General features: G+C 42.1%; 1 protein-coding gene across 2 annotated transcripts in view; it reads left to right on the forward strand.

Moving 5' to 3' along the window:
* The first annotated feature begins 1,611 nt into the window (after positions 1 to 1,611).
* The window catches only part of RAMP3 (receptor activity modifying protein 3), a 32,572-nt gene continuing 7,779 nt past the window's right edge, over positions 1,612 to 26,404 (forward strand). The window contains exons 1-3 of one of the 2 annotated variants that reach the window (XM_086743070.1): positions 1,613 to 1,636; positions 2,445 to 2,498; positions 4,482 to 4,614. In XM_086743070.1, coding sequence (XP_086599196.1) covers positions 1,618 to 1,636; positions 2,445 to 2,498; positions 4,482 to 4,614 — 206 coding nt within the window. In that variant the 5' untranslated portion in view covers positions 1,613 to 1,617. Of the gene's footprint in view, positions 1,637 to 2,444; positions 2,499 to 4,481; positions 4,615 to 26,404 lie in introns of both variants that reach the window. The other variant, XM_086743071.1, reaches the window with a different exon arrangement.

Genomic DNA, 26,404 nt, shown 5'->3' on the forward strand with positions numbered 1-26,404 from the left:
TTGTTGTTTTACCCTTCTCTGAAAGGAAAATGCAGATTGGAAAATGCAAAAAGCACTTTTTCTTGTGAGCAGGGACATTTGTGAGCACAAACCTGTGAGCCTTTATTTGGTACTTGGTTTATCACAGTTTCCTGCCTGCCACGGGGATGGTCACTCAACCTCTCATCTGTGAAACATACAGTCATAGAATGGTTAGGTTTGGAAGGGACCTTCAAGGGTTATCTAGTCCAACATGGACGTGTTGTTTTCTCTTACTGGTTTTCTCTCATTATAAATCCTGTTTTATTTTTCTCACCATGGTCTCATGAGGATTACTGCAGCAATAACTGTGAACGCTCTGGAGATCAGTGATAGGAATTGATGGAATAACAATTGTAGGTGCAGTCTGTGGTCCTCAAGGGGAGCATCTAGGGCACCTATGTGCATCTAGACTGTTTCCTCAGAATGGATGGGTTTGGCTTCCTCATAAAGTGTATGCTTTTAATCTGATCTTCAGTTTTCTGCAGTTAAGCGCATTTTCAAGTGAAGATGAAAGAAAAACCCACCCAAGGACTCAAGTATATTTACTAGTATAACAGCTAGTAGCTTGGAAAGAAAAGTGCTCTATTTGTGAAAGAGATAACAGCCATCAGAGTGTGTAATGGAGTTTTAGCTCTGCGTGTTTGGATGCAACACAATTTTCTGATACATGGATTTCTGCTCTTCCCAGTTTCAGTATATTCTGGTTCATTAGTAACTAAGACAGAGATTAATACTTGCCTGAAATAAAAATATATTCTGTACAAGGATCTAAATTCTTCTCAAATGTATATGCGCAACAACTTGCAGTTAACTCAGTCGAAAGCTTGGCATATCTCAGTGAACGCACAGTCTAGATCAATATGATTGGGGTATATCTTGATTCATTTTACTGGAGTGACATATACAGTATATGCAAGGACCAGGAGGCACCCATCTCTGTGAAATTACTCATTTCATTTCTGATGCAAGATAAACACTATAAAAATTTGTCAGCAATTTTTTTTTTCCAGTGGGAGATAAAAAATAATTGAAGTCATCCCTCATATTTGCAAAATCATAAATGTGGCTGGAGCTACATGAACACAGTGGGCTTCTGGATGTACTGCAAATCACTGGTCAGAAGACTCCTTCTATTGGCGTAGTCTATGTTTCCATTTGGATGCTCTTCTGACATCACTGTGTTACCTTAACATCCACATGAGGAGCTTATGGGTTTTGAACATAATGTTTTTCAAAATGTATGAATTCAGTGTGCAAAAGGTGGAGACCATGAAACACAACATTAAATTCCTAAATGAATAGAGTGCACAATTATTTATGATTCTGTGCTTGCTTACTTTTAATAGCAAAAGGATTATTATTTTTTTTCTCTACACTTAGGAATTTAAAAACATAATGTTCTCTAAATGTTCATTTTTCTATTCAGACACACTTTTTAATAAAATGGAAACTAATGTTTGATTGAACATTTTGAATATTCTGTTGAAACCTAAATTATGCTCAAGTTTGTTCCTATCTGCACTAATTCTTTTATATAATAGGATGGAGGTATCTAACTCATCTCTCTCTTTTTTCCCCCTCTTAATTAATGGTCTAATGACGCTTGGATTCACAGGTGAGCTTTACTTCTAAAATTCAAAATTCTGTTTCTGTTTTGTTAATGGCAGCCATTTGAGAAATACTTCCATCCTATCTCATTTCAATTAGTCAACTGTCATGCTGTTTTTACAACTAGTCTTGTCCATTGACTGTATGAACAGAGAGTGTTGTAGTGTTTTGTAAAAGTCAGTCCCAATAGTGATGGTAAAATTGTAGCATTATACATCATTTTGAACCCCTTTGGCCAGGGATTTAGACAAAAAAATCTTGTGTTGTCACATTGTTCTTGTCAAATGACTGTCAGAGCTTTTTCTATAACCCTGCAAAATGTTGAAGTTCTAAAGAGAGCCAACCAAAACCACCAAGGGCATGAAAAATCCATTTAAACATCCTGTTGGAAAGGGGCTAGAGTAAATAGTCAACGCACATGATGTAATCTGGGAGAACCTTGTATTCTGTTGGATTTTTAGGGTTATAAATCAAGTGATAGCTGGCTGTTTAGAATACTCTGCCAGGGAAGACAGCTTTGCTTAACTTTTGTCAGAGCATCAATGCAGGATTTAAGTTGCTAGCTACACAATTTTCATATCTGGTTTTGAATACTGCCCAACTTTAGTGTTTATCTGCAGATCTAGCTGTGGAAAGTATAACTTGTGTCTGCTGCAGCTGCTAGATGAATTGACGGGAATGCTTTAAATAGGCAGGGTCCATGCTGTCATGTTAACTTCCCAAGGACAAAGTTGCACTGCCCGTGTTTCACAACTTTCACCATTTTAATCACTGGTGATTAATTGTAGTTCTGATTTTTTTTTTTTCTGATATAGATGAATGCTTAGTATCAGCTCTAAGACCAGTGATAATCAGAGATGACGAAGGAGGTAAGGCCAGGTCCCAGTGAGTCAGCCACACGGCTGGAGAGGTTTGTAGTCTGTATCATAGAATCATAGAATCATAGAATCGTTAGAGTTGGAAGGGACCTTCAAAGGTCATCTAGTCCAGCCCCCCTGCAAGGAGCAGGGACATCCCCGACTAGATCAGGTTGCTCAGAGCCTCATCCAGCCTGGCCTTGAACGTTTCCAGGGATGGGGCTTCCACCACCTCTCTGGGCAACCTGTCCCTCGTTGTAAAAATTTTTTTCCTAATATCCAATCTAAATCTACCTCGCTCTATTTTAAAACCATTACCCCTCGTCCTATCACAACAGGCCCTACTGAAGAGTTTTTCCTCGTCTTTCCCCTAAGGCCCCCTTTAGGTACTGGAAGACCACTATAAGGTCTCCCCGGAGCCTCCTCTTCTCCAGGCTGAACAGCCCCAACTCTCTCAGCCTGTCCTCATAGGAGAGGTGCTCCAGCCCTCTGATCATCCTCATGGCCCTCCTCTGGACCTTCTCCAACTGGTCCATGTCCTTCTTATGTTGGGGGCTCCAGAACGGGACTCAGTACTCCAGGTGGGGTCTCACCAGAGCAGAGTGTAGGGACAGAATCACCTCCCTCGACCTGCTGGCCACGCTCCTCTTGATGCAACCCAGGATGCAGTTGGCCTTCTGGGCCGCAAGGGCGCATTGCCTGCTCATGTTGAGGTCTTCCACTACCTCAAGGGGGCCTGCAGGAAAGATGGGGAGAGACTATTCATAGGGCCTGTTGTGGTAGGACGAGGGGTAATGGTTTTAAAATAGAGGGAGGTAGACTTAGATTAGATATTAGGAAAAAATGTTTTACAATGAGGGTTGCAGAATGCTGGAACAGGTTGCCCAGAGAGGTGGTGGATGCCCCATCCCTGGAAACATTTAAGGCCAGGTCAGACGGGGCTCTGAGCAACCTGATCTAGTTGAAGATGTCCCTGCTTCCTGCAGGGGGGTTGGACTAGATGACCTTTGAAGGTCCCTTCCAACCCTAACCATTCTATGATTGTATGATTCTATGATTTGTTTTAAATGTATTGACATACTTACAGGTAATTTTTAATGTTCTGCCAAATGTATGTGTTTTGTTTATAGAACAACAATCAAAATAATGGCATTTATAAATGTAAAGCAAGACATATTTAATGACTTAATAAAAACAAAATGTTTCAGCTTTACCAAAATAAAATGCTTTGTTTAGTTTGAATATATTTTTTTTTTTCAGAATTGGAGTTTTATAGGAAATATCAAAATACTATCTTGGTATTCCAATGCAGGCATGGGCTGGATGAGAAAAAAACTTTGACTTTTATTCTAAATGTTGTGAAGTTGCCATTACAGTTTGGAAAATATACAGGCTTGTTTAAGTGAAGGTTAACTCTTTCTTTGCAAGCAGTTATATGCTGTAACATCAACGTATGTTAATGGTAGATAATTCCTTTAGTGGATGTAGTAAAGAAGAAGTTTAATTGTGACTGTGAGAATTCAAGCCCTTTAGCTGGTAAGATATACAAATATTTCTGATGTTGAAATACATTTATAGTCATATAGGTAGTTGAACAGGATGCATCTGTGTAAGCTTGAGAAGTGCTTTCTATGCTGAAGTATATGATCAGTAACTCCATTTAGCTTTTAATTGAAAATGCAAATGGGCAGTAGTAAGTTTGTATGAGTAGAAGCTAAGTAAGATTAGAAAAGTGACTAGGTAGGTTCCTCTATGCTAGGTCTAAAAGATTATACTATATATGGTAACCTATAGAATTTTATACTAAGTTATGTTTTTAATAAATGTATGTAAAGGTATCTTTCATCTACTTTCTAAAATTGTTTAGGAAGTTGAATGTTTGTTTTACAACAATGTAAGTGGCAAGCAGAATTATGTGAAGGAGTTTGATTGATGTGTTCATGCTTCTTTTATTTCAGTGTTTGAGATCTAAAGGTGCTTTCTGATTTTACCTAGGTGGGCGTCAACAGACTAATCTCTGCAATGAATCTCTCATGTTAGAAAAGTTGCCTGCCTGTGGAAAATCTTTTGAAGAGATGATGAAGAAAGTGGACTCTCAAAAATGGTGCAACCTGACAGAATTTATCATGTAAGAGTTAGTTTTGGTTTTGATAGTTCTCACCTTGTAATGGTGTTTGTTCTTTAAAAAAAGGATCACCTCAAATACCAAGAACACTATAATAACTACATCCCTAATGCATGTAAAATGTTTGTGTTCCGGATGGATTGAAATCCTCCTTTATTTGGTTGCCAGTTGCGGAGGCCTAAGCTGTAGCTCTTGAGTCCCTGCAATAAGGCCACGTGCACACAGAGAGAGACCCAGCTCTTAACTCGAAGAGTGCACAGAATAGCCCACTGTAATGAAAACTAACCAGTGGGCTAATCAATAGCTGCTATTGCTGCTGTTGCTTTTACCTTAGATAGTTGTGTTTATATTTAAACTACATATCTGTGCATTTTAGGCAAATGTTACTTAAGTCTGTTTTTTTTTTTTTTCTGTGAAACCACTAAAGCAATATGTTTTTAGAATCATGCTATTCTGTTTTTTTTTTCTGTTGGCAGCAATGAAATTCCCTCATCTGATTTCCTTTGTTCAATAAGATGACAGGAGCATTTCCTCATATACTATTTCAGAAATCCACCTCTTCTGTGAAATTGTCCTACCCAAATATAAAATGATTTGCCCTACTGCAGTTTGTTTATTTTCCTGCCAGGATAGCATGGAGAGAGCGAGCACCACCCATTTTGTTTGGATTTCTAAAATACTGCAAGACTAACAGTAGTGCAGGTGGCATTATTATTTTCTTATCTCTATTCCTGTTCTGTAATTGCTGGGGGTATTTAAACATCTCTCTATAAAGCTGCACACTTCAAACTCTGCCCTGGAGGAGACTCACAGTGCTTGTGTAATTGGTGGCATTTTTGGCTTTGTGGAGCACCTGCTTCTTCAAAGCATGTCTGCTCATGCATAATGCTTGGTTTTCGGAAGTGCTGAGTACCCTCTACACCAACTGAAATCAGAGAAAACTGCAGGTGTTCAGCATTTCAGAAAACAAGACTCAAGTGGATTAGCTCTGGTGTGGTACGAGCCAGCCTGAAGCAGAACGTCATCCTGGATTTGAAACTGCGCTGGTGCTGTTTCAAGGGCTGCTGCTGAGGCAGGTGTCGTAGTTCAGCCCTGATCAGGACCAGACTACACAGTCTCTCTCTCTCACTTCCCCCACCCTCCGAGAGAATAGTGGGAGATGATATAAGGAAAAACGGCTCGAGGTTTGAGATAAGGACGGGCAGAAATCCTTAAAGTTACCATTATGGGCAAAACAGACTTGACTTGGGGAAAAGTATTCATTTATTTCTAAAACTAGCAGGAGAATGAGACAGGGAACAAGATAACCTCCCTCCACCCCTCCCTCTTCCTGGGCTTAACATTATCCCTACTACCTTCCCCCGCCCCAAGCAGCTCAGAGAGGAAGAGGGAATGGGGGTCGTGGTCAGTTCATCATGCATTGTTTTATGCCGCTGCTTCATCGTCGGGGGAAGAACTCCTCACATTCCTCCTCTGCTCCAGCGTGGGGTCCCTCCCACGGGCTACAGTCCTTCATGCTCTGGTGTGGGTCATTTCTTCCACGGGGTGCAGTCCCTCCAGAACAGCTGTCCCAGCGGGCCCTCCACGGGCCACAGCCTCCTTCAGGCCTCCACCTGCTCTGGCGTGGGGTCCTCCATGGGCTGCAGATGAATCTCTGCCCCTCTGTGGACCTCCATGGGCTGCAGGGGGACAGCCTGCTCCACCATGGTTGTCACCACAGTCTGCAGGGGAATCTTGGCCAGGAGCCGCATTACTCCTCCCCCTCCTTCTTCACTGACCTTGGCATCTGTAGCCATTCCTCACAACAGGCTGGCAGACGCCTCTCAGGATCCTTTTTACATCTTATTCACTTCTCATCTCCTCTCCACTTCTTGCGGCTGGGCTGGGCCTAGTTGGGCCCAGCCGGCTGCCTGGCAGGAGGCCAGAGGGTGAGGCCTGCAAGGCCCACAAGGCTTGTGCCTCCCCCTTTCTGCCCTGGCTCAGCTGCTTCACATCTTCTCCTTTTTTTTTCCTGTTTTCCCCTTCTTAAATACGTTGTCGCAGAGGCATTATCACGGGACATTCTGCTACCGATTGGCTCAGCCTTGGCCAGCAGCGGGTCCGCTGTAGGCCCAGCCGAGTCCATTGAACAAAGGGGAGCGACTTCTAGTAGTTTCCTACAGAAACTACCACCTTAGGCCCCCCCTTACTAAACAAAACCAGAACAGCAGGGTAGCAACAAGCTAGCTGTCACTGCATCTGTTACAGCATCATCTAGCCCCAGATATGTTCTTATCTTGTATGATCTTTGGTCTTGTCTCCTGTTTAGTATCACTTTATGTGATGCAAGATTTTGCAATCATCTTATGCAAGATTTTAACTAGTTGATCACCAATAGACACGATAGCTAATAAAATGTTGGATTGCTGTGCTGTTTCTCTTACCACTGACATCCATGTTAAGATATCCCACCCGTTGATAATGTTTCATAATCTGACAGTGTATTAACAACTTAGATGCTCTTCCTTCTTAGCACTTTTATTTGCATGCCCTAGATGACTTTACAACCTTGCAACCTTTTAAAAGGTAGATTCTTAAAACTCATGGCATTGAAGTGAAAGATGCACTCATGCAGCTCTCTTCAGCCATGGGGAACAGCAAGAGGAGGTAAGCCCTTCTTATCTAGTTTGCAGAAATTGCATTCAAATCTGATAAGAAATGTATGTATATAAAAAAAAGAAAAGCCTTGCAATGCAGGTACTACTAAATTTATTTAACAAATATCTGTAAAAGGAGGGGACAATAGTTTTAATTTTGCAACTCATCTAGGTACAAGTTGTTCTACATATTTTGAAGGAAGCACTGTAATTTTGCTCACTTTGATCTTCATTATGATTGTATTATAATCGCAAAACTGAGTTCTTTCCTGATACCTTGTTTGTACTGATAAGTGTCCTCAACTAATGAGACTACTTGCAGCAGAGAACGGTACCTACAGGAGTCAAAATATTAGACTCTGCCTTTGTGAATGCAGGTGAAGAAGCAGGAAGCTTTTTGCAAGCCTTGCACTAAAATTTCTTCAAAAGTTCAAATATTTTGATGCAAGATTTTTCCAAGGTTTGGAGGTGATTGAAGTCTCTGAGTTGTCACTTTCAATTAGAGTTAAGAACCCCCCTTGCTTTTATCCTTTCTAATTGCGCTTCTCTAATCCCCTGTACAATGAAATTCCTGCCTATCTATGGAGATTGACCAGTTTCTTCAGATAAAATAAAATTCTTCAGATAAAAAAAAAAAAGAGGCTTTGCTCATTTTTCTCCATATGCAGTACTAGAAGAATGCCAGCCTCTTCCAGACGTAATAAGAAAAATATTTTCCATTTTTATGTAATATACATTTTTAAAAAAATTCTTTCTATCAATTCATGTTCTATCGTAGAAGAGAGTAGAGGGAGGAAATTGTTTTGGAATTTATTTGCTGAATATTAATCAAGTATTATCAGTCTGATTACAAACTTTTTTAAGGGTTCATTGCACTGAAGAAAGAGCACATTTACATATACCTTTAAGTATTTTACTCTTTGGATAACTAGCATTGTTATTTGACATCATGCTTTATAAAGGAAGCATACAGGCTAATTTATTCCAACTCATTGGAGGAACACTGACCAATGAGACTGAAACACTTCTTTATTTGGAATATTCTGACAAATTAATGAAAAAAACAGTATTTCTAGCCACGGTCACTTAAAATTCAGATATTTAAACCTGGTAGTGTTAGTTTACCCTGATTTTACATCTGATCTCCAGCAGTAAAAATTAGTCAACCTGGATCAGATAAGTGGTTTAAAACTGTGAATTTTGTATGGAGGAAACGGTTTCTTCATTCAGGAATTTCAGCATGGCACTTTTCACTTACAAAGACCTTGCAAATTGTCTTTGTATCTTATAACAAAAAGTAATCATTTATGGAAATATACTTCTTTTCCAAACTTTTTGTTTTATGGAAGAGTTTTAGCTCTTCTCAGTAGGTGGCTGTCCTTGGTTGTGGGATTTTAAATAGCAATTATCTGTATTGCTTCACGGTTTGGCCAAACAGTCATGACAAAGATTTTAGTGACTTCAATTTACTGTAACTTAATTATGCTGTAAGATTTTCTAACAGCTCCATTACCTATTTCTTATCTTTACGCTTAACAAACTCATGTTCTTTAAAAGCAGTCTTTTGACTGATTTTAAACATGGGGCCCTCTCATGTGTGGCAGCTGGTGCTGGAAACCAATGTAAGAGTTTTAGCCTCCATGACTGATCTTGATTTTGCTGAAAATGTATAATGATCACATCTAAATTGTAAAGTTTTAGGTAAAGTTTTAGAGAAGCATTATCAGGAGAAAGTTTCCCTATTAGTTTTTGCATTTTTATGTGATTCACACAGAAATTAAGATAAAAGTACTCTGGGTCAGATTGTCCAAAGGTATTTGAAAGGTTAAATATGATGAGGATTCCAAGTGGGTTTTTAAAATATTTTAAGTCATTTAGATGTGGTGGGTTTCAGTGTTTCTTGCTTGGACACCGGAATATGAATGACCACCAGAAATACCTTACAAGAAAGGTAAAACCTTCAAAAAACAGCTAGAGACATTCATTGACAAAAGAGGAGGGGATCAGCTGTTCACAGTTTTGTTGATGCTTTTAGGCTATTCAGAGGGAGCCCTGAAGATAGAAATGCAACTGAGTGGTTTAAATGACAGGAAGTAATGGTACATAGCAAGTGAACAAGCAGAGACTGAAGTGTGGGGTGAAAGCTATGAAGAGTTAACAAAAGCACATAGACTTCTTATTTGCCAAAGCACTGGAAATTACAGAAGGCTTTTTATTCTTAATGTGTAATGTTTCTGTTACTTTATAAATATTTATAATAACATACATATTATATTCATGTATTTACGTAATATATAAAACAACATATGTATTGTATTTCTGTATTATGTTCTTAATATTTAGCAATGGCAGCTAAATGTGTAAAATCTATTACTGTCCACAAACCTAAGCCCCTTATTAATGGTCATATTTTTTTCACCATGCTTTATGCGATAAATCCTGGTCTGGTTACAATGGAACTGTAGTCGAGAGGCCAGGTATGACTAATTCCTTAAGCAAGAGGCCAGATGAAGATGGGAGTACCCAGAATTGTCTTACATGAACCTGAAAAAATGATGCTTGTTGTAGTTGTGAAGATTACTTTCTATTCTTGGCTAATGAAAGGGTTTTCTAAGTACTTCTAACTAGGTCCTGGAAACAATTTAGCTAGAACAAACAGTCCCTAAACAAACCTCTGTGTGTCTCCCAGCCCTAACCCCTGTGGAAATATGGGACAGAAATGTGCTCATGCTGGTTCTCAGTGGCTCATTAAGCTCTTGGCCTGCTCCCAGGCACTGCTGTCTCATGTCTCTTTTGTGTCCCCATTTTCCAAACATTCCTGAGCATACTTACTAGCATTTCAGTAATTTTGAGGCCAGAGAAATGGCTATGGCTATCTGGGCTGCACTGTTGAATAATACAGGCCAAGCAATCTGCCCATTAGTCATTATTTAAAACCCTGTAAGAGTGAATGAGTATCTTATTGGGAAGGCATCAACTCTTAATTTAAAAGATACCAAATTAGTATTGATCCATTACATCTGTACACAGATTGTTCCAAGGGCTTCACTGATCACAATCAGAGGAAAGTATGTCTTATTTCTCATCAGTTTGCCTGACTCCAGTTCCCAGTGTTTATACCTTCTTACCTATTTCCCTGATAGAGCAAAATTCCTTCTGTTGTCAGAAGTCCTCTTTTTCTTAATTAAATACAGGCAAGTAACTTTTAAGTCACTTCTCTATCTCCTTTTTTTTTTTTTTTTTTTGCTAAATTAAGTTCCAGCTTTTAAAGCCTGTCATGATAATGCATGTATCTCAAACTCCTTGAACTCTTTACAAGGTTTGGCAGCTTTTCATTTGAAGAGTGGATTCCGGTCTGGAATTGAATGAATTGAATGTTTCACCCAGAAGTAGTTTTCACAGTATTGTACACACACTTACTGTTTTTTCCTGTAATCCTACTGAGTATTCAGCGTATTTTCTTCTGCCAAAATGTTTGTATATTGCATTAACACTTCTAGCTACCTAGTAATTCCAGGAAGACATACTCTACAAGCTGTATATGATTTTAAGTCCTTCTCAGAGTGGCTTGTAAGTGTGTGTCGTGGTTTTGTTAGTGAGGGGGGCCCTAAGGTGGTAGCTTCCATAGGAACCTGCTGGAACTCGCTCCCCTTTGTTCAGTGGACTCGGCCGGGCCTAGGGCAGACCTGCTGCTGGCCAAGGCCGAGCCGATTGGTAGCAGAATGTTCCATGATAATGCCTCTGTGATAACGTATTTAAGAAGGGGAAAACAGGAAAAAAAAGAGAGAGAAGAGAAGATGTGAAGAAGCTGAGCGGGGGCAGAGGCGCAGAGGGGGAGGCGCCGGCCTCATGGGCCTTGCAGGCCTCACCCTCTGGCCTCTCGCCAGGCAGCCAACTGGGCCCGATTCGGTCCAGCCCGTCTGCAAGAAGTGGAAAGGAGATGAGAAGTGAATAAGATGTAAAAAGCTCCAGAGAGACATCTGCCAGCCTGTTGTGAGGAACGACTGCAGATGCCAAGGTCAGTGAAGAAGGAGGGGGAGGAGTAATGCGGCTCCTGGCCAAGATTCCTCTGCAGCCTGTGGTGACGACCATGGTGGAGCAGGTTGTCCCCCTGCAGCCCATGGAGGTCCATGGAGGAGCAGAGATCCACTTGGAGCCCGTGAAAGACCCCGTACCAGGGGAGGTGGATGCCTGAAGGAGGCTGTGGCCCGTGGAGGGCCCGCTCGGACAGCTGTTCTAGAGGGACTGAACTCTGTGGAAGAGATGACCCACGCCGGAGCAGTGCTAGATGCTTGCATTTTCTACTTCTTTAATAGGGTGGTCTTCCTTTGGTCTTTCCATGCAGATACAGTTGCTACCTTTTTTTAAGCTCTCAGTGAAATGCAGATAATGCTGATATTTCGTCCTTTCTACCTGTGTATTTCTTTTACCTCTTCAAATATCAAAACTTACAGTGATTTTGTATTAAAAAAATCCTTAAAAAACTCATAGAGGTCATGACAGCAGTAGCAAAACCAGGCTGGTACTAGTTACCCCCAGGAACCTATTATTTTCCTTCTGTGACTCAGATCTTTCTTTTCCAAAGCAAAGCAGCTTGTAAATCAGTTAGGTATGAGCAAGTAAAGCAATGGAAAAGAATGTAATATTTGGAGACTTGTGTTGCCATTGTGCTGGTGGCTGACAATAGCAGTTGTCATTGCAGAATAATGTTTGCGATCTATTATTAGAAATATTGGAAAGAAAAGAACCCTAGAGTTTATAAAGTTTGACCAGATTGCCAGGTGCAGGGCTGTACTGAAAATGTGTACATTCACCTGCTGTTTGGGATCAGCTGTTGTAGCCACAGAGTTGCTGAGAAGTTAATGCAAAGGCACAGCTTGTTTCTGCATGAGACTGTATTAGAATATCTTTAAGAGGAACTGCATTTCAGGTGAATCTCCATTACTTTCATATGAAATGTATTAGCTTTGTTTTATATTGTATAGACAACGTTATGTCCTGATGAATGTGAATAAAGTGGTTAGTTTGAATTCAGAGACCAGGATTCCACATGAGGCAAGAATACACCATTCCAGCATAATTGCTTTCCTCCTGATAGATGCAGAGGCTGAAATATGGTTACTTAATGCAGTTATAATCTTTCTCCTTTACTACATAGGAGGAGGAAAGACATTTTATACAATTCATGGCTGTGAAAATGAAATCTGTATTTGGTAATTCCAGGTAAGGGATTGAATAGGCTTATGGCTTTGGACACTTGTTTCTAATACCTTTTCTCTCTCTAGTGCAAAGTTATGGCAATACACTCCTAAGTCTGTATCTGCTGTGGCCACCTTATTTGGTGCAGAAAGGTGGTGAAAACCATTCGTGAACATCAAATTTTTAATGAATTATTCTAAGTGTGACTTCTGAATTTTAATGATGTATTAAGGACACTGGCATTTATAAATTCTGTGAAGATGTGCAGCCCATTTTGCTTATAAATGCAAAGCCATCACTTTGTTCTGCAGCATATTGTAGAAATGCTACAACCTAGAAAAGCTGTATCAGCTTTTCATCTGGTAAGATTTCTTGGGGTTTCATTTTAGACTCTTAAAAGTCTTGCTTTTTACAAAGAAAACCTTGCTTTGAAGAGCTTCCTTGAAACCAGTAAATGGGTTGAATGAACAGGATAAGGATAAATTTGCCAATCTTTTGGGAGGCTATTGAATTAGAATCATAGAATTAAATACACAAACTTCCACGAGCTCAGATTTGATCATGTAAAACAATGTTATTTATACTACAGCACATGTTGTAACTGCAGTCTACAAAAGCCTCAACTCAGGGATGCCATTGCTGAGGAATGAGGAGAGAAGGAAATGATTGGAGTTTCTTCTTCATCAAGGATAACTGTTTCTTTCTTTTTAAACTACTGGAGACTCTGGGTTTAATATTGAGGAGATGATGATGACTGTATCATGCCAAAAATAGTGTGCTTTTGCAGCCTGTTCTCCATCTCTTGAAGGTTTTTAAGAGCTCAGACCTTCCTGTTCTTCTTCAGTTTACGATAATTTTGCAAATCTTTGTAAAAGTTCTTACCAGTGTGAGAAAAAAGGGATTTTTCTGAGCCTGCTACTAAGTAGGAGAAAAAACGACCTTTTCATTACCAATAGCTGAAAACTCTTCAATTCTAAATATCAGATTTCAGTTTCTCAAGTGTTTTTTTTTTTTCAATAAATTTTGGCATCTGTTATGTTTATTTGTTGTGAAGCATTGTTTTCAAAGAGAGAGTGAAATCTAGCCTTTGCCAAAAGATCACCAATGTAAATATCAATAATTGCTTCTTAAAGTTCTGAAAGAATTTTCAACACTGGTGAAGTTGAGGTCACCAGAAGACACCAGTTAGAATATTTTTAACAAGGGTGCTCTGAGTCAAATTAATGTGTACTGCAGTACATGTGTCAGACTCATGGCTGGTAGCTTACATCCAAAAGATGGGATCGATATGTCAGTGCTTACTTTACAAAGTCAAACAGCAAATAGTTCAAGATATAAGAATATAATAATCCTAATGAGTAAAGTCACTTGCAAAAAATAATGTAAGTGATTTAGAGATGATGTTAGAAAGCACTCTGCTGTTAAATGTCATGACTGTCAGCTGATATGCCCTTTCAACACCTTTCATGCCCTCTTACTGTGGCAAGATCAGTAATAGAAAACAATCTTAATGGAGCTTATTATTAAAGATTATATTTCAAAATAAACTACATAAGATTTTTGTATAAAGTTACTTGGTGATAAAATAATATGGCATAACTTGTAGGCTGGTATCAATTATGCAATGCAAATATAATGCACGGTGTATTTTTAGAGGCAATAAAAATGCAAAAAAAAAATGTGTTATGAAAATGGGTACTTAATAAGAACTTTTGTGGTTCTTCTGTTTTAATTTTTAAGACAGTTTCTGCATTCTTGTTTTCAAAACGAATCAACCACGAACATATAATAATACAGATAAACTCAGCAGAGGCCAAAAACCAGATTTTCTTGCTTCAAGCTACATGTGGTATTAGTCATGTGGCTAACTGTTGACAGCACAATGAGGTATGAATTAATACTACCCATTTGTTCTGTATTCAGTGTCTTGTTTCAATTACAGAAGTTTATTATATGATGATACTTTAAAAAAAAAGTATTTTACATGGTTAATTGACAAGGCTTGGCATTTCTATTTACCCTTGCAAAACAGTATATAATTCAATGTCAGAAAGTATATCCAAGACAATAAATGCAGTGTTCTGCGCTCTTAAAGACATTAGTCACCTTCTTCAGCCTATTGTGTAATCTACAAAGGGCAGACATGTATGTTGCTAGCTGCAATAATAAACTTGATGGCAATGTATGAAATTACTATAGTACTTATGAAAAATAATAGAGGTACAGCAGCTCTGTAAAATTACACATTTTTTCTATGATATGGGCTGAATGTGTAAGGGGTCGAAAGAACAAAAGTTGCCAGAGCATACTGCATAGATGACTAATTAAGAGCACCATTCTTTTCAGCGTTCATGGGACTGATGCTGTACATTTTCTTGGGTAAACATATGTTGTTCACACATTTCAATGACTGCTAAAATGTACCATTTCATATTAAAGTGAGTATCAGTTCATAACATAGGTGGGTTTTGGGAAGGGAAATTTTAAAATCAGTGTTTTGGCATTTAGAGCTGGGTAGTCTGTCTCCGTATGGAGCCTGTGGGACAGGGAGTTATCACTGAGCCCCTGAGTCTGATTTTTATCTGCAGGAAGATAGCTTAAGAAGCAGAATGATCCTAAGATGGTCTATGTTATGTATAATTTATCACATTGCACTGTAATCTATCATGGATTTTTGCATCATATGACTTGGGAGTATATATACCTAATACATATCTAGGCTGACAAATGTAAGGTATTAGTGTTACTACTTATGAAAAAATAGGTACAAAAAAGTAAGACTGTTTTTGACTGTTGCTGTGGATGGAAAAAATTAGTTTTTTTTACCATCAGTGTGAAAATAAGGCAATGTTTTCATCATCCAAAAAGGACTTAGATAAAGACTCAAAAAGTAAAACCACTACTTGGCTAGTCACAGTGCTTAAAAATAAACAGACCGCATAATAGCTTTCTTATGGCAAGGGTTTGTTATCTTTCACAGATGATGTGCCATATTACACTGTTCTTCCTCAAATTAAGGTGAAGCTTAGCAGGACCCAAGAAGAAGTTGCATAAACTCAGCAGAGCCAGAAGCTCAGAACTAGCTGCCTTTTTCAGGTGACATCTCCTCAAGATGCTCGGTCCCCCTTCTTCTGATCTGCAGATCAGAAGACTGGCTGCCGCCTCTTACTGAATGTCATTCAAAATCTCTTGCCATAGTATTTTTTGCACCTGCTTAGGAGGCTGCTGACTTGGCCTTAAGCAACCCCAGGGAGTGTTGCAACACTCAAGTCTTCCATAAACAGTTGGGGAGAAGTAGGGCCCTTTGGGTCCACCATTTGCTTCTGTTGTTTGTATGAGATGTCAGAACAGACTCAAGGAAGCCACAAAGCACAAGAAGTTACTTAAAGAGAGGGCATGTGTCTTTACCTCCACGAGTAAGAGGGGAAGATGTAAGAAAGGAAAACATCCACATCCAGTGGTGTACAGGCTGTACTGTCAAAGTCGTGTTAAAACATAATAATGTGCTTGAATAGTAGTTAAGCAGGACTTACACAACTTAGGGCCTGTTGTGACAGGACTAGGGGTAATGGTTTCAAAACAGAGGGAGACAGATTTAGATGATTAGATACTATGAAAAATTTTTTACAATGAGGGTGGTAGAACACTGGAACAGGTGGCTCAGAGAGGTGGCGGATGCCCCATTCCTGGAAACATTTAAGGCCAGGTTGGATGAGGCTCTGAGCAACCTGATCTAGTGGAAGATGTCCCTGCTCCTTGCAGGGGGCTTGGACTAGATGACCTTTGAAGGTCCCTTCCAACCCTAACCACTCTATGATTCTATGATTTTCTATACATGGCGCCTCCCTTATCAGATGTTTATGCTATACTTTACTTTAAATGTTATTAGGTATTTTTCTAATGTTATTAGGGTTCTGTTGATTCTATAGTTAATTTTTTATCAATTTTGGTCTCATTTGTGAGCTGTTCGTGGACAGATTGAAATTTTAAATAATGTTTGTTATTTGAAACCACAGAAATCGCTTGTTTGTTAACTAGTAGTTGATGTATTCTGAAGTTTAAGATCTGTAATTAGTTGTCTGGTTTATGACTCCTATTATTTGTGTTCTGCTTGGAACAGAAAACTGCCACTCTCCTCCCAAAGCAAATGGATTTTGTAATTACAGGAATTTTATTGTGTATATAAAGCCCATTTTCCATAAATAATCAGAAGGAAATCTACATTCTTGTTGTGCTTATAAAAATTAAGGAAGGTGTCATAGTTTAGCCCCACTCAGGACCAAGCTACGCAGTCCCTCACTCACTCCCCCCACCCTTCAGTGGGACAGGAAGGAGAACCGGTAAAGAAAAGAAGGCAAAACTCATGGGTTGAGGTAAAAAAAAACCAAAAAACCAAAAAAAAACAAAAAAAACCCCAAAAACTGAGACAATAATAGAAAAAAAAACAAAACAGAGATGGAAAACAAACGAACCCCAGTAATAGAAAATACTGAAGCATGTAATTTACAGTGCAATAGCTCACATTAGATCCTCATGCTCAACTTCCTCCCAAGTAGCAAGAGACTCCCCTTACTCACCCTCTTCACTTATATACTGAGCATAATGTCACATGGTATTGAATAGCCCTTTGGCTAATTTGGTTAAACTTATACCAGCTGTTGGCTAATTAGTAAACTATCCCAGCTTTGTCTTCTAGCCACAGGTGCCACCAGCTCCAGTTCCTCTCCCAGCTCAGGTGAAAATTAACTCTATTCTAGCCAGAACCAGGACAGAGGTGTATGGAAACTATGATGGAAAGTTCAACTTACAAGCAGGTGAATTGGTTTTTAAAATTTTATTTGTTTTTCACTCTCTCCACATGCTGCAGTGGGCGTTTCGCAAAGTGTAAGCCTGGTTGTCTCATGATTTCTATTTCACAGCTGGATATCATAAGATATTCTTCTTTCGTGTTTCCACTTTAAGAAATGATGCTGTGATGTTATAAAATACTTGTCCTACTTTGGACTGAGTGGAATCTAATAACGGATTCGACTCAGCAGATGACTTCCTTTTAAAATCTAAAGGAGCTGTTTGTAGAGGTAAGCTGGAATGAATGAGGAGGGCTCTTCTGTTACTTCTTTCCCTGTGAGTTTTTGTCTGCTGGTCAGAAAAATTACTGTGTTCACAGGTTCCTGTTTTGAATAGCTGTCTAGAGGCCCAGCTGTGTAGTACTGATCTGGATTAGAGCCACATTTTCTCTGCGTGCATGTCAGCTTGGTTCATCTAGATGTAAAGAAAAGCCTTGAGCTGCTGAGATGATACAAACAGTGCTGCAAATGACTGGCTCAGAGCAGCTCTGGGCTGGGGAGTGGCTCTTCCCACCTGACTCCGGCTCCTGCCCAAATGTTGGAGATTTGGGCTGAAGCCAGATGAGCATTTCATTTTGGAAGCAGTGGTGGAATAATGGTTTTAGCATGGAGTTGGAACATTTTCAGAAAAGTGGTGTTAAATAAGCCGTTATACATAGCAAACTTTACAAGGTGAACGAACAAAGTGACTTATGTGTTTGGGAGAAAACAGAATTGCTTCAACAGATAATTGATGCTAGTGACTAAACTGAATACCTGCATGCACTAAGTGCATTTACACTTGGACTGACTGGAGGGAAGACTGTGTAAACTCCACTGGTGACTCCAGTGGTAATACTTTTAGGAAGGAGTTGAGCTTAGGTAGATACAAGAATAGCATATTGGTTGCATGTTTCTCCATCACTGACAGTGGCATATTTGAGTGTAAGTCTTGACTAGCTTGCTTTTTTTTTTTTGTGATGCTTTTTTTTTGCTACACAGAACAGGTGTGGTATTCATCTGTCCCATATACTAGTTCTCCTTGACTCCATAGTCAATGGAAACTTAAGGAAGGTGTCTTAAATGATATCATATACATCATGCCCTACAATTGTCCCAGTGTCTCCACTGACTATAAAGGCAGCCATTACCCCTTGTCCTATCACAACAGGCCCTGCTGAAGAGTTTCTCCGTGTCTTTCTTATAAGCCCCCTTTAGGTCCTGGAAGACCGGAGCCTTCTCTTCTCCAGGCTGAACAGTCCCAACTCTCTCAGCTTGTCCTCATAGGAGAGGTGCTCCAGCCCTCTGATCATCTTTGTGGCCCTCCTCTCCAACAGGTCTCTGTCCTTCTTATGTTGGGGGACTCCAGAGCTGGATGCAGTACTCCAGGTGGCATCTCATGAGAGCAGAGCAGAGGGGGAGACTCACTTCCCTCAGCCTGCTGGCCATGCTTCTTGTGATGCAACCCAGGATGTGGTTAGCTTTCTGGGATGCAAGCACATATTGCTGGCTTGTGTTGAGCTGCTTGTCCACCAGTACCCCCAAGTCTTTCTCCTCAGGGCTGCTCTTGATCCATTCTCCGCCCAGCCTGTATTTGTGCTTGGGATTGCCCCAACCCATGTGCAGGACCTTGCCCTTGGCCTTGCTGAACCTGCGTCCTCCTCACTGCCCTAAGGATCTGGAACTCTACCATCTCATGGTCAGTGCAGCCAAGGATGCCCTTGAGCTTTATATTCTCGACCAGCCTTTCCCTGTTGGTGAGAACAAGATCCAATGTTGCATCTCTCCTCGTTGCATCTCTCCTCTGTCACTTGCATAAGGAAATTATCATCCACACATTCCAAGAACTTCCTGGATTACTTGTGCCCTGCTGTGTTGTCCCTCCAACAGATATCGGGGTGGTTGAAGTTCCCTATGAGGGCCAGAGCTTGTAACCATGAGGCTGCTCCTATCTGTCTGAAGAGGGCCTTGTCCACCCGATCTTCCTGGTCAGGTGGCCTGTAGCAAACCCCCACTCTGGTGTCACCTGACCCTGCCCTGCCGTCTGCTCCTCATCCATCTCCAGGCAGAGCTTCATGCACTGCAGCTGGTTGTTGACATAGCTCCTCATCTCCCCTGCCTGTCCTTCCTGAAGAGCCTATATCCCTCCATTCCAACTCCCTAGTCATAGGAGCCATCCCACCATGTCTCTGTGATGCCAGTAAGATCGTAGCCCTGCAGGGGTGGACATATCTCTAACTCCTCTTGTTTATTCCCCATCCTACGTGTGTTAGCATAGAGACACTTAAGTTGGGCCCTCGATGAAGCTGACTTGCTGGCTGGAGCGGCTGTTACTGGCTTCTTGGGGCTCTCATCTTCATATTTAGGCTTTGAAGGAAGATATGCACTTGAAAATGCTAATGATTTTCTGAGTGAGACTGAAGGGAAAGACAAAGCTGATGGGAAAGAAAATATACCAGATCTTAGTCTGGCTTTGCCTTTGCTTTTAAGTATTGTGAAATAGTCTGAATTGGATAGAGAAATAGCAGATTGTTATAGGGAAAACACAGATGAGGCAGCAGAGATTGTGCATCTGTGATTTGCAGCACTGAGAAGTGTTTACTAGAAATCAAGATGGTCTGCTCATTTGGATCTCAATTTTGGAGTACTTCCTGCTTCCCTTCCCATGTTCTTTAATAAGAATTAAAATTTTAGATGTAAAATTTTAAATACTGATGAGTATAGTGACACAAAACCATGTGATGTGTTTGAATCCCTCCACCAGAAACATACTGTCTCATATCATGAGAAGCCCAGGAAGATTAAGAGCTTTCACTAGTTTACCAATTTGACAAAAAGTTTGAAACTTGATCCATAAGTAAGAAGTTTTAAAGTTTATGTTTCACTTACAAAACACAGGCCTGATTTGTTTGACTGTATAAGGGGTAGGTATGTAATGATTCCTGCTACTTGTAGTCAACTGTTGTCACTTGTCAGTTATGTGTGTGATCTGGTAGAGAGTAAACATCTGTAAGGCGAGGGTGTAGGTTGTCTGGCCAATTGTATTCTCACCTAGGCAATATTTTAATTGTGCATCTGGCAGGAATTGTCACACATCAACCCTGTTAATTTCAGAACCATACCTCAGCTTTTTTGCCTTTCCTCCGTTTTCTATTTCTTGTGCTCTAAATATGAAATGTCTTGTGGATATATGTTTTTGGAAAGTTAAAAAAGTTTTTATAAAGAAAATGCTCTAAGTTCAGATACTACTTTGAACCAGAGGGCAAAATTTGTATTAAAGATATCATAGGTTAACCATGATGGGCGGCTAAGCACCACACAGCTGCTCATTGATTTCTTCCCCCCTCCACCCCAGAGAAACAAGAAGAAAACAAAACAAAACAAATAATGTAAAGGCAATCACTCACCACTTCCTGTGGTTAGACCAATGCCAAGCTAATTGCGAAGCAAAAAGATGGCTAACCACCCTAAAATCCCCTCTTTTCCCTTTTATAGAATCATAGAATAGTTAGGGTTGGAATGGACCTTTAAAGGTTATCTAGTCCAACCCCCCTGCAAATTGCAGGGACATCCCCAACTAGATCAGGTTGCTCAGAGCCTCATCCAACATGGCCTTGAACGTTTCCAGGCATGGGGCATCCACCACCTCTCTGGGCAACCTGTTCCAGTTTTCCACCACCCTCGTAAAAATTTTTTCCTAATGTCTAATCTAAATCTGTCTCCCTCTATTTTAAAATAGAGGGAGACATCACCCCTCATCCTATTGCAACAGGCCCTGCTGAAGAGTTTCTCCTCTTTGGTTAGTCTGGGTCATCTGCCTTGTTGTGTCCCCTCCCAGCCTATTGTGCACACACCAGACTATTCGTTGAGGGGAGCAGAGTGCGAAACAGAGAAGGCCTTGATGCTGTGCAGACACTGTTCAGCAAAAGCTGGAGCATTAGTGTGTTATCAGTACTGTTTTGGTGAAAATTCAAAACCACGGCACTACATGAGCTACTATGAAGAAAATTAACTCTGTCCTAGCCAGGCCCAGTACAATCTCCACCCCTTAGTCCATACTGTTTACGTCCTGCTCAGGAACTACAGTATCCACTACCTCCTTGTTAACCACCAGCTCCCTTCCCATCCTTGATTTATACACAGATCTTCCCTTAGTTTGTGCGTCATCCCTGTGAATTGTCCATAATATGTCCATAACACATCCACTTAGTCCATGATTTGGGTGCTCTCTTTTATGGTGGTCACTCTGATCAGGAGAGGCATGTTCTGTTGAGTTACTGGACACCAAAATCAACTCAGATTAAGTCATTGCTACACTTGTTCAGCTTTTGCAAGGCTCTTTCTCTGTTGCTTTAGGTGATTCCTGCTGTGGTACTTCCTAAAATAGACGACTCAAATCATGGGTTATTTTCCCCCAAGGTTAAGTCTCCTTGAGGTACACATTGGATTTCCCCATCCTCCTGCATTACCTACCAAGTGTACTGAATCCTTGGGCAAAAGCAATCCCGTGAACAGGTTTGCCTTTTCCCGAGGGAGAAGCAAACCATGCTGTCTTTCCCAGCCACTTCCCCACATGAATTACAGGGACCTTATCTCCTTCTACAATATGCAGGGTTTTGTCTGGTCAGGGCCAGGTCAGCTACCTGATCCTCTGGTATTAACTAGCCAAGTGACTTTTCTGCTAAGTTTGCATCCTGCTGCTTACATGTCCCAGTGCCCGTCCCTTTCAGGATAGTCTTTAACATACCATTGTATCTTACAGTCTTTCAGTGGCTGGTGTGTAGTAGGGAATGTGGTACATTCAATCAGCGCCATATTCCTTGTCCCATGTGCTAATGAGGTTTTGGAAATGAGTCCCATTGTCTGACTCAGTTCTTCCTGGGGTGCCATGTTGCCACAGCACTTGCTTTTCAGGACGGAGTTTCAGTCACTGGTTTAGGTTACAGCCTCACCTCTGTGCCTGGCAAGGTCATGGAGCAGAATGTCCTGGAAACCATGCTAAGGCACATGGAGAGCAAGGAGGTGGTTGGTGACAGCCAACACGGCTTCATAAAGGGCATTTTGTGCCTGACCAATTTGGTGGCCTTCTATGACAAGGTGACAGCATCGGTGGACAAGGGACGAGCAACTGACATCATCTACCTGGACTTGTGCAAGGCATTTGACACTGTCCTGCATGACATCCTTCTCTCTAAACTAGAGAGACATGGGTTTGATGGACGGACCACTCGGTGGATAAGGAATTGGCTGGATGGCAGCACTCAGAGACTGGTGGTCAACGGCTCGATGTCCAAGTGGAGACCGGTCACCAGTGGCGTCCCTTAGGGGTCTGTTTTGGGCCCGGCCCTGTTCAACATCTTTGTCAGCGACATGGACAGTGGGATAGAGTGCACCCTCAGCAAGTTCGCCGACGACACCAAGTTGTGTGGTGCGGTCGACACGCTGGAAGGAAGGGATGCCATCCAGAGGGACCTTGACAGGCTGGAGAGGTGAGCCCGTGCCAACCTCATGAAGTTCAACCAGGCCAAGTGCAAGGTCCTGCACACGGGTTGTGGCAATCCCAGGCACAAATACAGGCTGGGTGGAGAGTGGATTGAGAGCAGCCCTGAGGAGAAGGACTTGGGAGTGCTGGTGGACGAGAAGCTTAACATGAGCAGGCAATGTGCCCTTGCAGCCCAGAAGGCCAGCCACATCCTGGGCTGCATCAAGAGAAGAGTGGCCAGCAGGTCGAGGGAGGTGATTCTCCCCCTCTACTCTGCCCTGGTGAGACCCCACCTGGAGTACTGTGTCCAGCTCTGGAGCCCCCAACATAAGAAGGACATGAACCAGTTGGGGAGGGTTCAGAGGAGGGCCATGAAGATGATCAGAGGGCTGGAGCACCTCTCCTATGAGGACAGGCTGAGAGAGTTGGGGCTGTTCAGCCTGGAGAAGAGGAGGCTCCAGGGAGACCTTATAGCAGTCTTCCAGTACCTAAAGGGGGCCTACAAGAAAGATGGGCAGAGACTGTTGTGACAGGACGAGGGGTAATGGTTTTAAAATAGAGGGAGGTAGATTTAGATTAGATATTAGGAAAAAAAATTTATAATGAGGACGGTGGAACACTGGAACAGGTTTCCCAGAAAGGTGGTAGATGCCCCATCCCTGGAAACGTTCAAGGCCAGGTTGGATGAGGCTCTGAGCAACCTGATCTACTGGAAGATGTCCCTGCTCCTTGCAGGAGGGTTGGACTAGATGATGTTTGAAGGTCCCTTCCAACCCTAACCATTCTATGATTCTATATGTTTCTGTTCTGGTTTTGTTAGTGAGGGGGGGCCTAAGGTGGTATCTTCTGTAGGAAACTGCTAGAAGTCGCTCCCCTTTGTTCAGTGGACTCGGCCGGGCCTAGGGCGGACCCGCTGCTGGCCAAGGCCGAGCCAATTGGTAGCAGAATGTCCCGTGATAACGCCTCTGCGATAACGTATTTAAGTAGGGGAAAACAGGAAAAAGAGGGAGGAGAAGATGTGAAGCAGCTGAGCGGGGGGCAGAGAGGGGGAGGCGCGAGCCTCATGGGCCTTGCAGGCCTCACCCTCTGGCCTCCCGCCGGGCAGCCGACTGGGCCCAACTCGGCCCGGCCCGGCTGCAAGAAGTGAAGAGGAGATGAGAAGTGAATAAGATGTAAAAAGGATCCTGAGAGGCGTCTGCCAGCCTGTTGTGAGGAACGGCTGCAGATGCCAAGGTCAGTTCAGAAGGAGGGGGAGGAGTAATATGGCTCCTGGCCAAGATTCCTCTGCAACTCGTGGTGAAGACCATGGTGGAGCGGGTTGTCCCCCTGCAGCCCATGGAGGTCCACGGAGGGGCAGAGATCCACCTGCAGCCCGTGGAGGACCCCACGCCAGAGCAGGTGGAGGCCTGAAGGAGGCTGTGGCCCGTGGAGGGCCCGCTGGGGCAGCTGTTCTAGAGGGACTGCACCCCGTGGAAGAGATGACCCACGCCGGAGCAGTTTCACGGAGGACTGTGGCCCGTGGGAGGGACCCCACGCTGGAGCAGAGGAGGAATGCGAGGAGTTCTTCCCCTGACGATGATACAGCGGCGTAAAACAACGCGTGATGAACTGACCGCGACCCCCATTCCCTTTTCCCCCCCCGTGCCGCTCGGGAGGGGAAGGTAGTAGAGATAATGTTAAGCCCGGGAAGAGGGAGGGGTGGGGGGAGGTTATCTTGTTCCCTGTCTCATTCTCCTGCTAATTTTAGAAAATAAATGAATAGTTTTCCCCAAGTTGAGTCTGTTTTGCCCGTGACGGTAACTTTAAGGATTTCTCCCCGTCCTTATCTCAAACCTTGAGCCGTTTTTCTTATATCATCTCCCCCTGTTCTCTCGGAGGGTGGGGGGAGCAGGAGAGAGACTGCGTAGTCTGGTCCTGATCAGGGCTGAACTATGACAGTTTCCAACCATCTGGTTGTTACTTCTACCATGATAAGCAGATGACATTTGCCTTGGCAGGTTTGTGGGAGTGTGATGTTATCAGCTGTGAGGCCTCCCCTTACTGACATTGCAGCCACCATCCTTTACAGCAGAGAGGCTTTAGTTACGTGGCTCAATTGATTGTGGTGCACGTTTCACATTCATGAATAACCTGTGCAATGGCTTCAGTGGTTAGGTCCACCCCTGAATCCTGAGCCCAAGTGTACATTGCATCTCTCCCTGGATGTCCTGATATTATGTGGGCCCACTGAGCCAGCTACCAGACAAACTCACTCACCTGGTTGATGGCTGAAATAGTTTTGCCTGTCTTGGAGCTTGGTCATGGATAGATACTGGACAGTTTTTGCTTCTTTTATGATTTAATAGCGTTGCCGCTGCAAACCTGGGGACATCTGTTTACTAGGGAACTTGTTAACAAGAAATTTTGCTATGTCTCAGGAGCTTACGTAGAAGTGAGCTGTGGTCATGAATGTGGTCTCTATCAGCTGCTCTGTCATCGAATTTGTAATTCAAGTCAATGTTAGAAACTGAGCACTGATGATTTAAAAGCAGTGAGTCACAGATGATCCTGTTCTTATGATAAAGAAATGTACAATTTTAAGCCAGAAATGCAAAATGTCTGATGTATTTTTTAATTAACAGCAGCTTAATGTCTGTTGTGTCAAATTGCTGAAGGGATTTGCCTCAACTTGGCACATTCCAGGAGAATTCATACTCACCACTATACTAGCATGTATTTCTTCATTGTGACTCTGATAGCTAGCTCAAGAAGGATTTCTTTGGAGAAGTTCAGCCTTCGTCATTTTAGTCTTTGTCCCTGATGAGTTCATGATTAAGTAATGTGTTCTGACATAGAATCATAGAATAGTCAGGGTTGGAAGGGACCTTTAAAGGTCATCTAGTCCAACCCCCTTCCAAGGAGCAGGGACATTTTCAACTAGATCTGGTTGCTCAGAGCCTCATCCAACCTGGGCTGGAATGTTTCCAGGGATGGCGCATCAACCATCTTTCTGGGCAACCTGTTCCAGTGTTCTACCACCCACACTGTAAAAAAATTTTTTCCTAATATCTGATCTAAATCTATCTCCCTCTATTTTAAAACCATTACCCCTCGTCCTATTGCAACTGGCCCTTCTGAAGAATTTTTCCCCATCTTTCCTGTAGGCCTCCTTTAGGTACTGGAAGGCCGCTGTAAGGTCTCCCGGGAGCCTTCTCTTCTCCAGGCTGAACAGCCCCAACTCTCTCAGCCTGTCGTCATAGGAGAGGTGCTCCAGCCCCCTGATCATCTTCGCAGTCCTCCTCTGGACCCTCTCCAACTGGGCTATGGCCTTCTTATGTTGGGGGCTCCAGAACTGAATGCAGTACTTCAGGTGGGGTCTCACCAGAGCGGAACAGAGGGACAGAATCACTTCCCTTGACCTGCTGACTATGCTCCTTTTGATGCAGCCCAGGATGCGGTTGACTTTCTGCGCTGCAAGCACGCATTGTCAACTCATGTTGAGCTTCTCATTCAGTGTTCATGCAATAACGTAGTAATAGTGGTTTAGACAAACTGTTTTAAAGCCACAGTTCTTGAGCCAGATCACTTCATAGAGCAGAGTGACACTGCAATGTTGTAATTATCTCTAAGGAGCAAAACAAACTCTTATCTGGAAGATACCGTACATGAAT

This window comes from Chlamydotis macqueenii, chromosome 2 (genome assembly GCF_036417535.1).
Source record: "Chlamydotis macqueenii isolate bChlMac1 chromosome 2, bChlMac1.mat, whole genome shotgun sequence".
Taxonomy (NCBI): Eukaryota; Metazoa; Chordata; class Aves; order Otidiformes; family Otididae; genus Chlamydotis; species Chlamydotis macqueenii.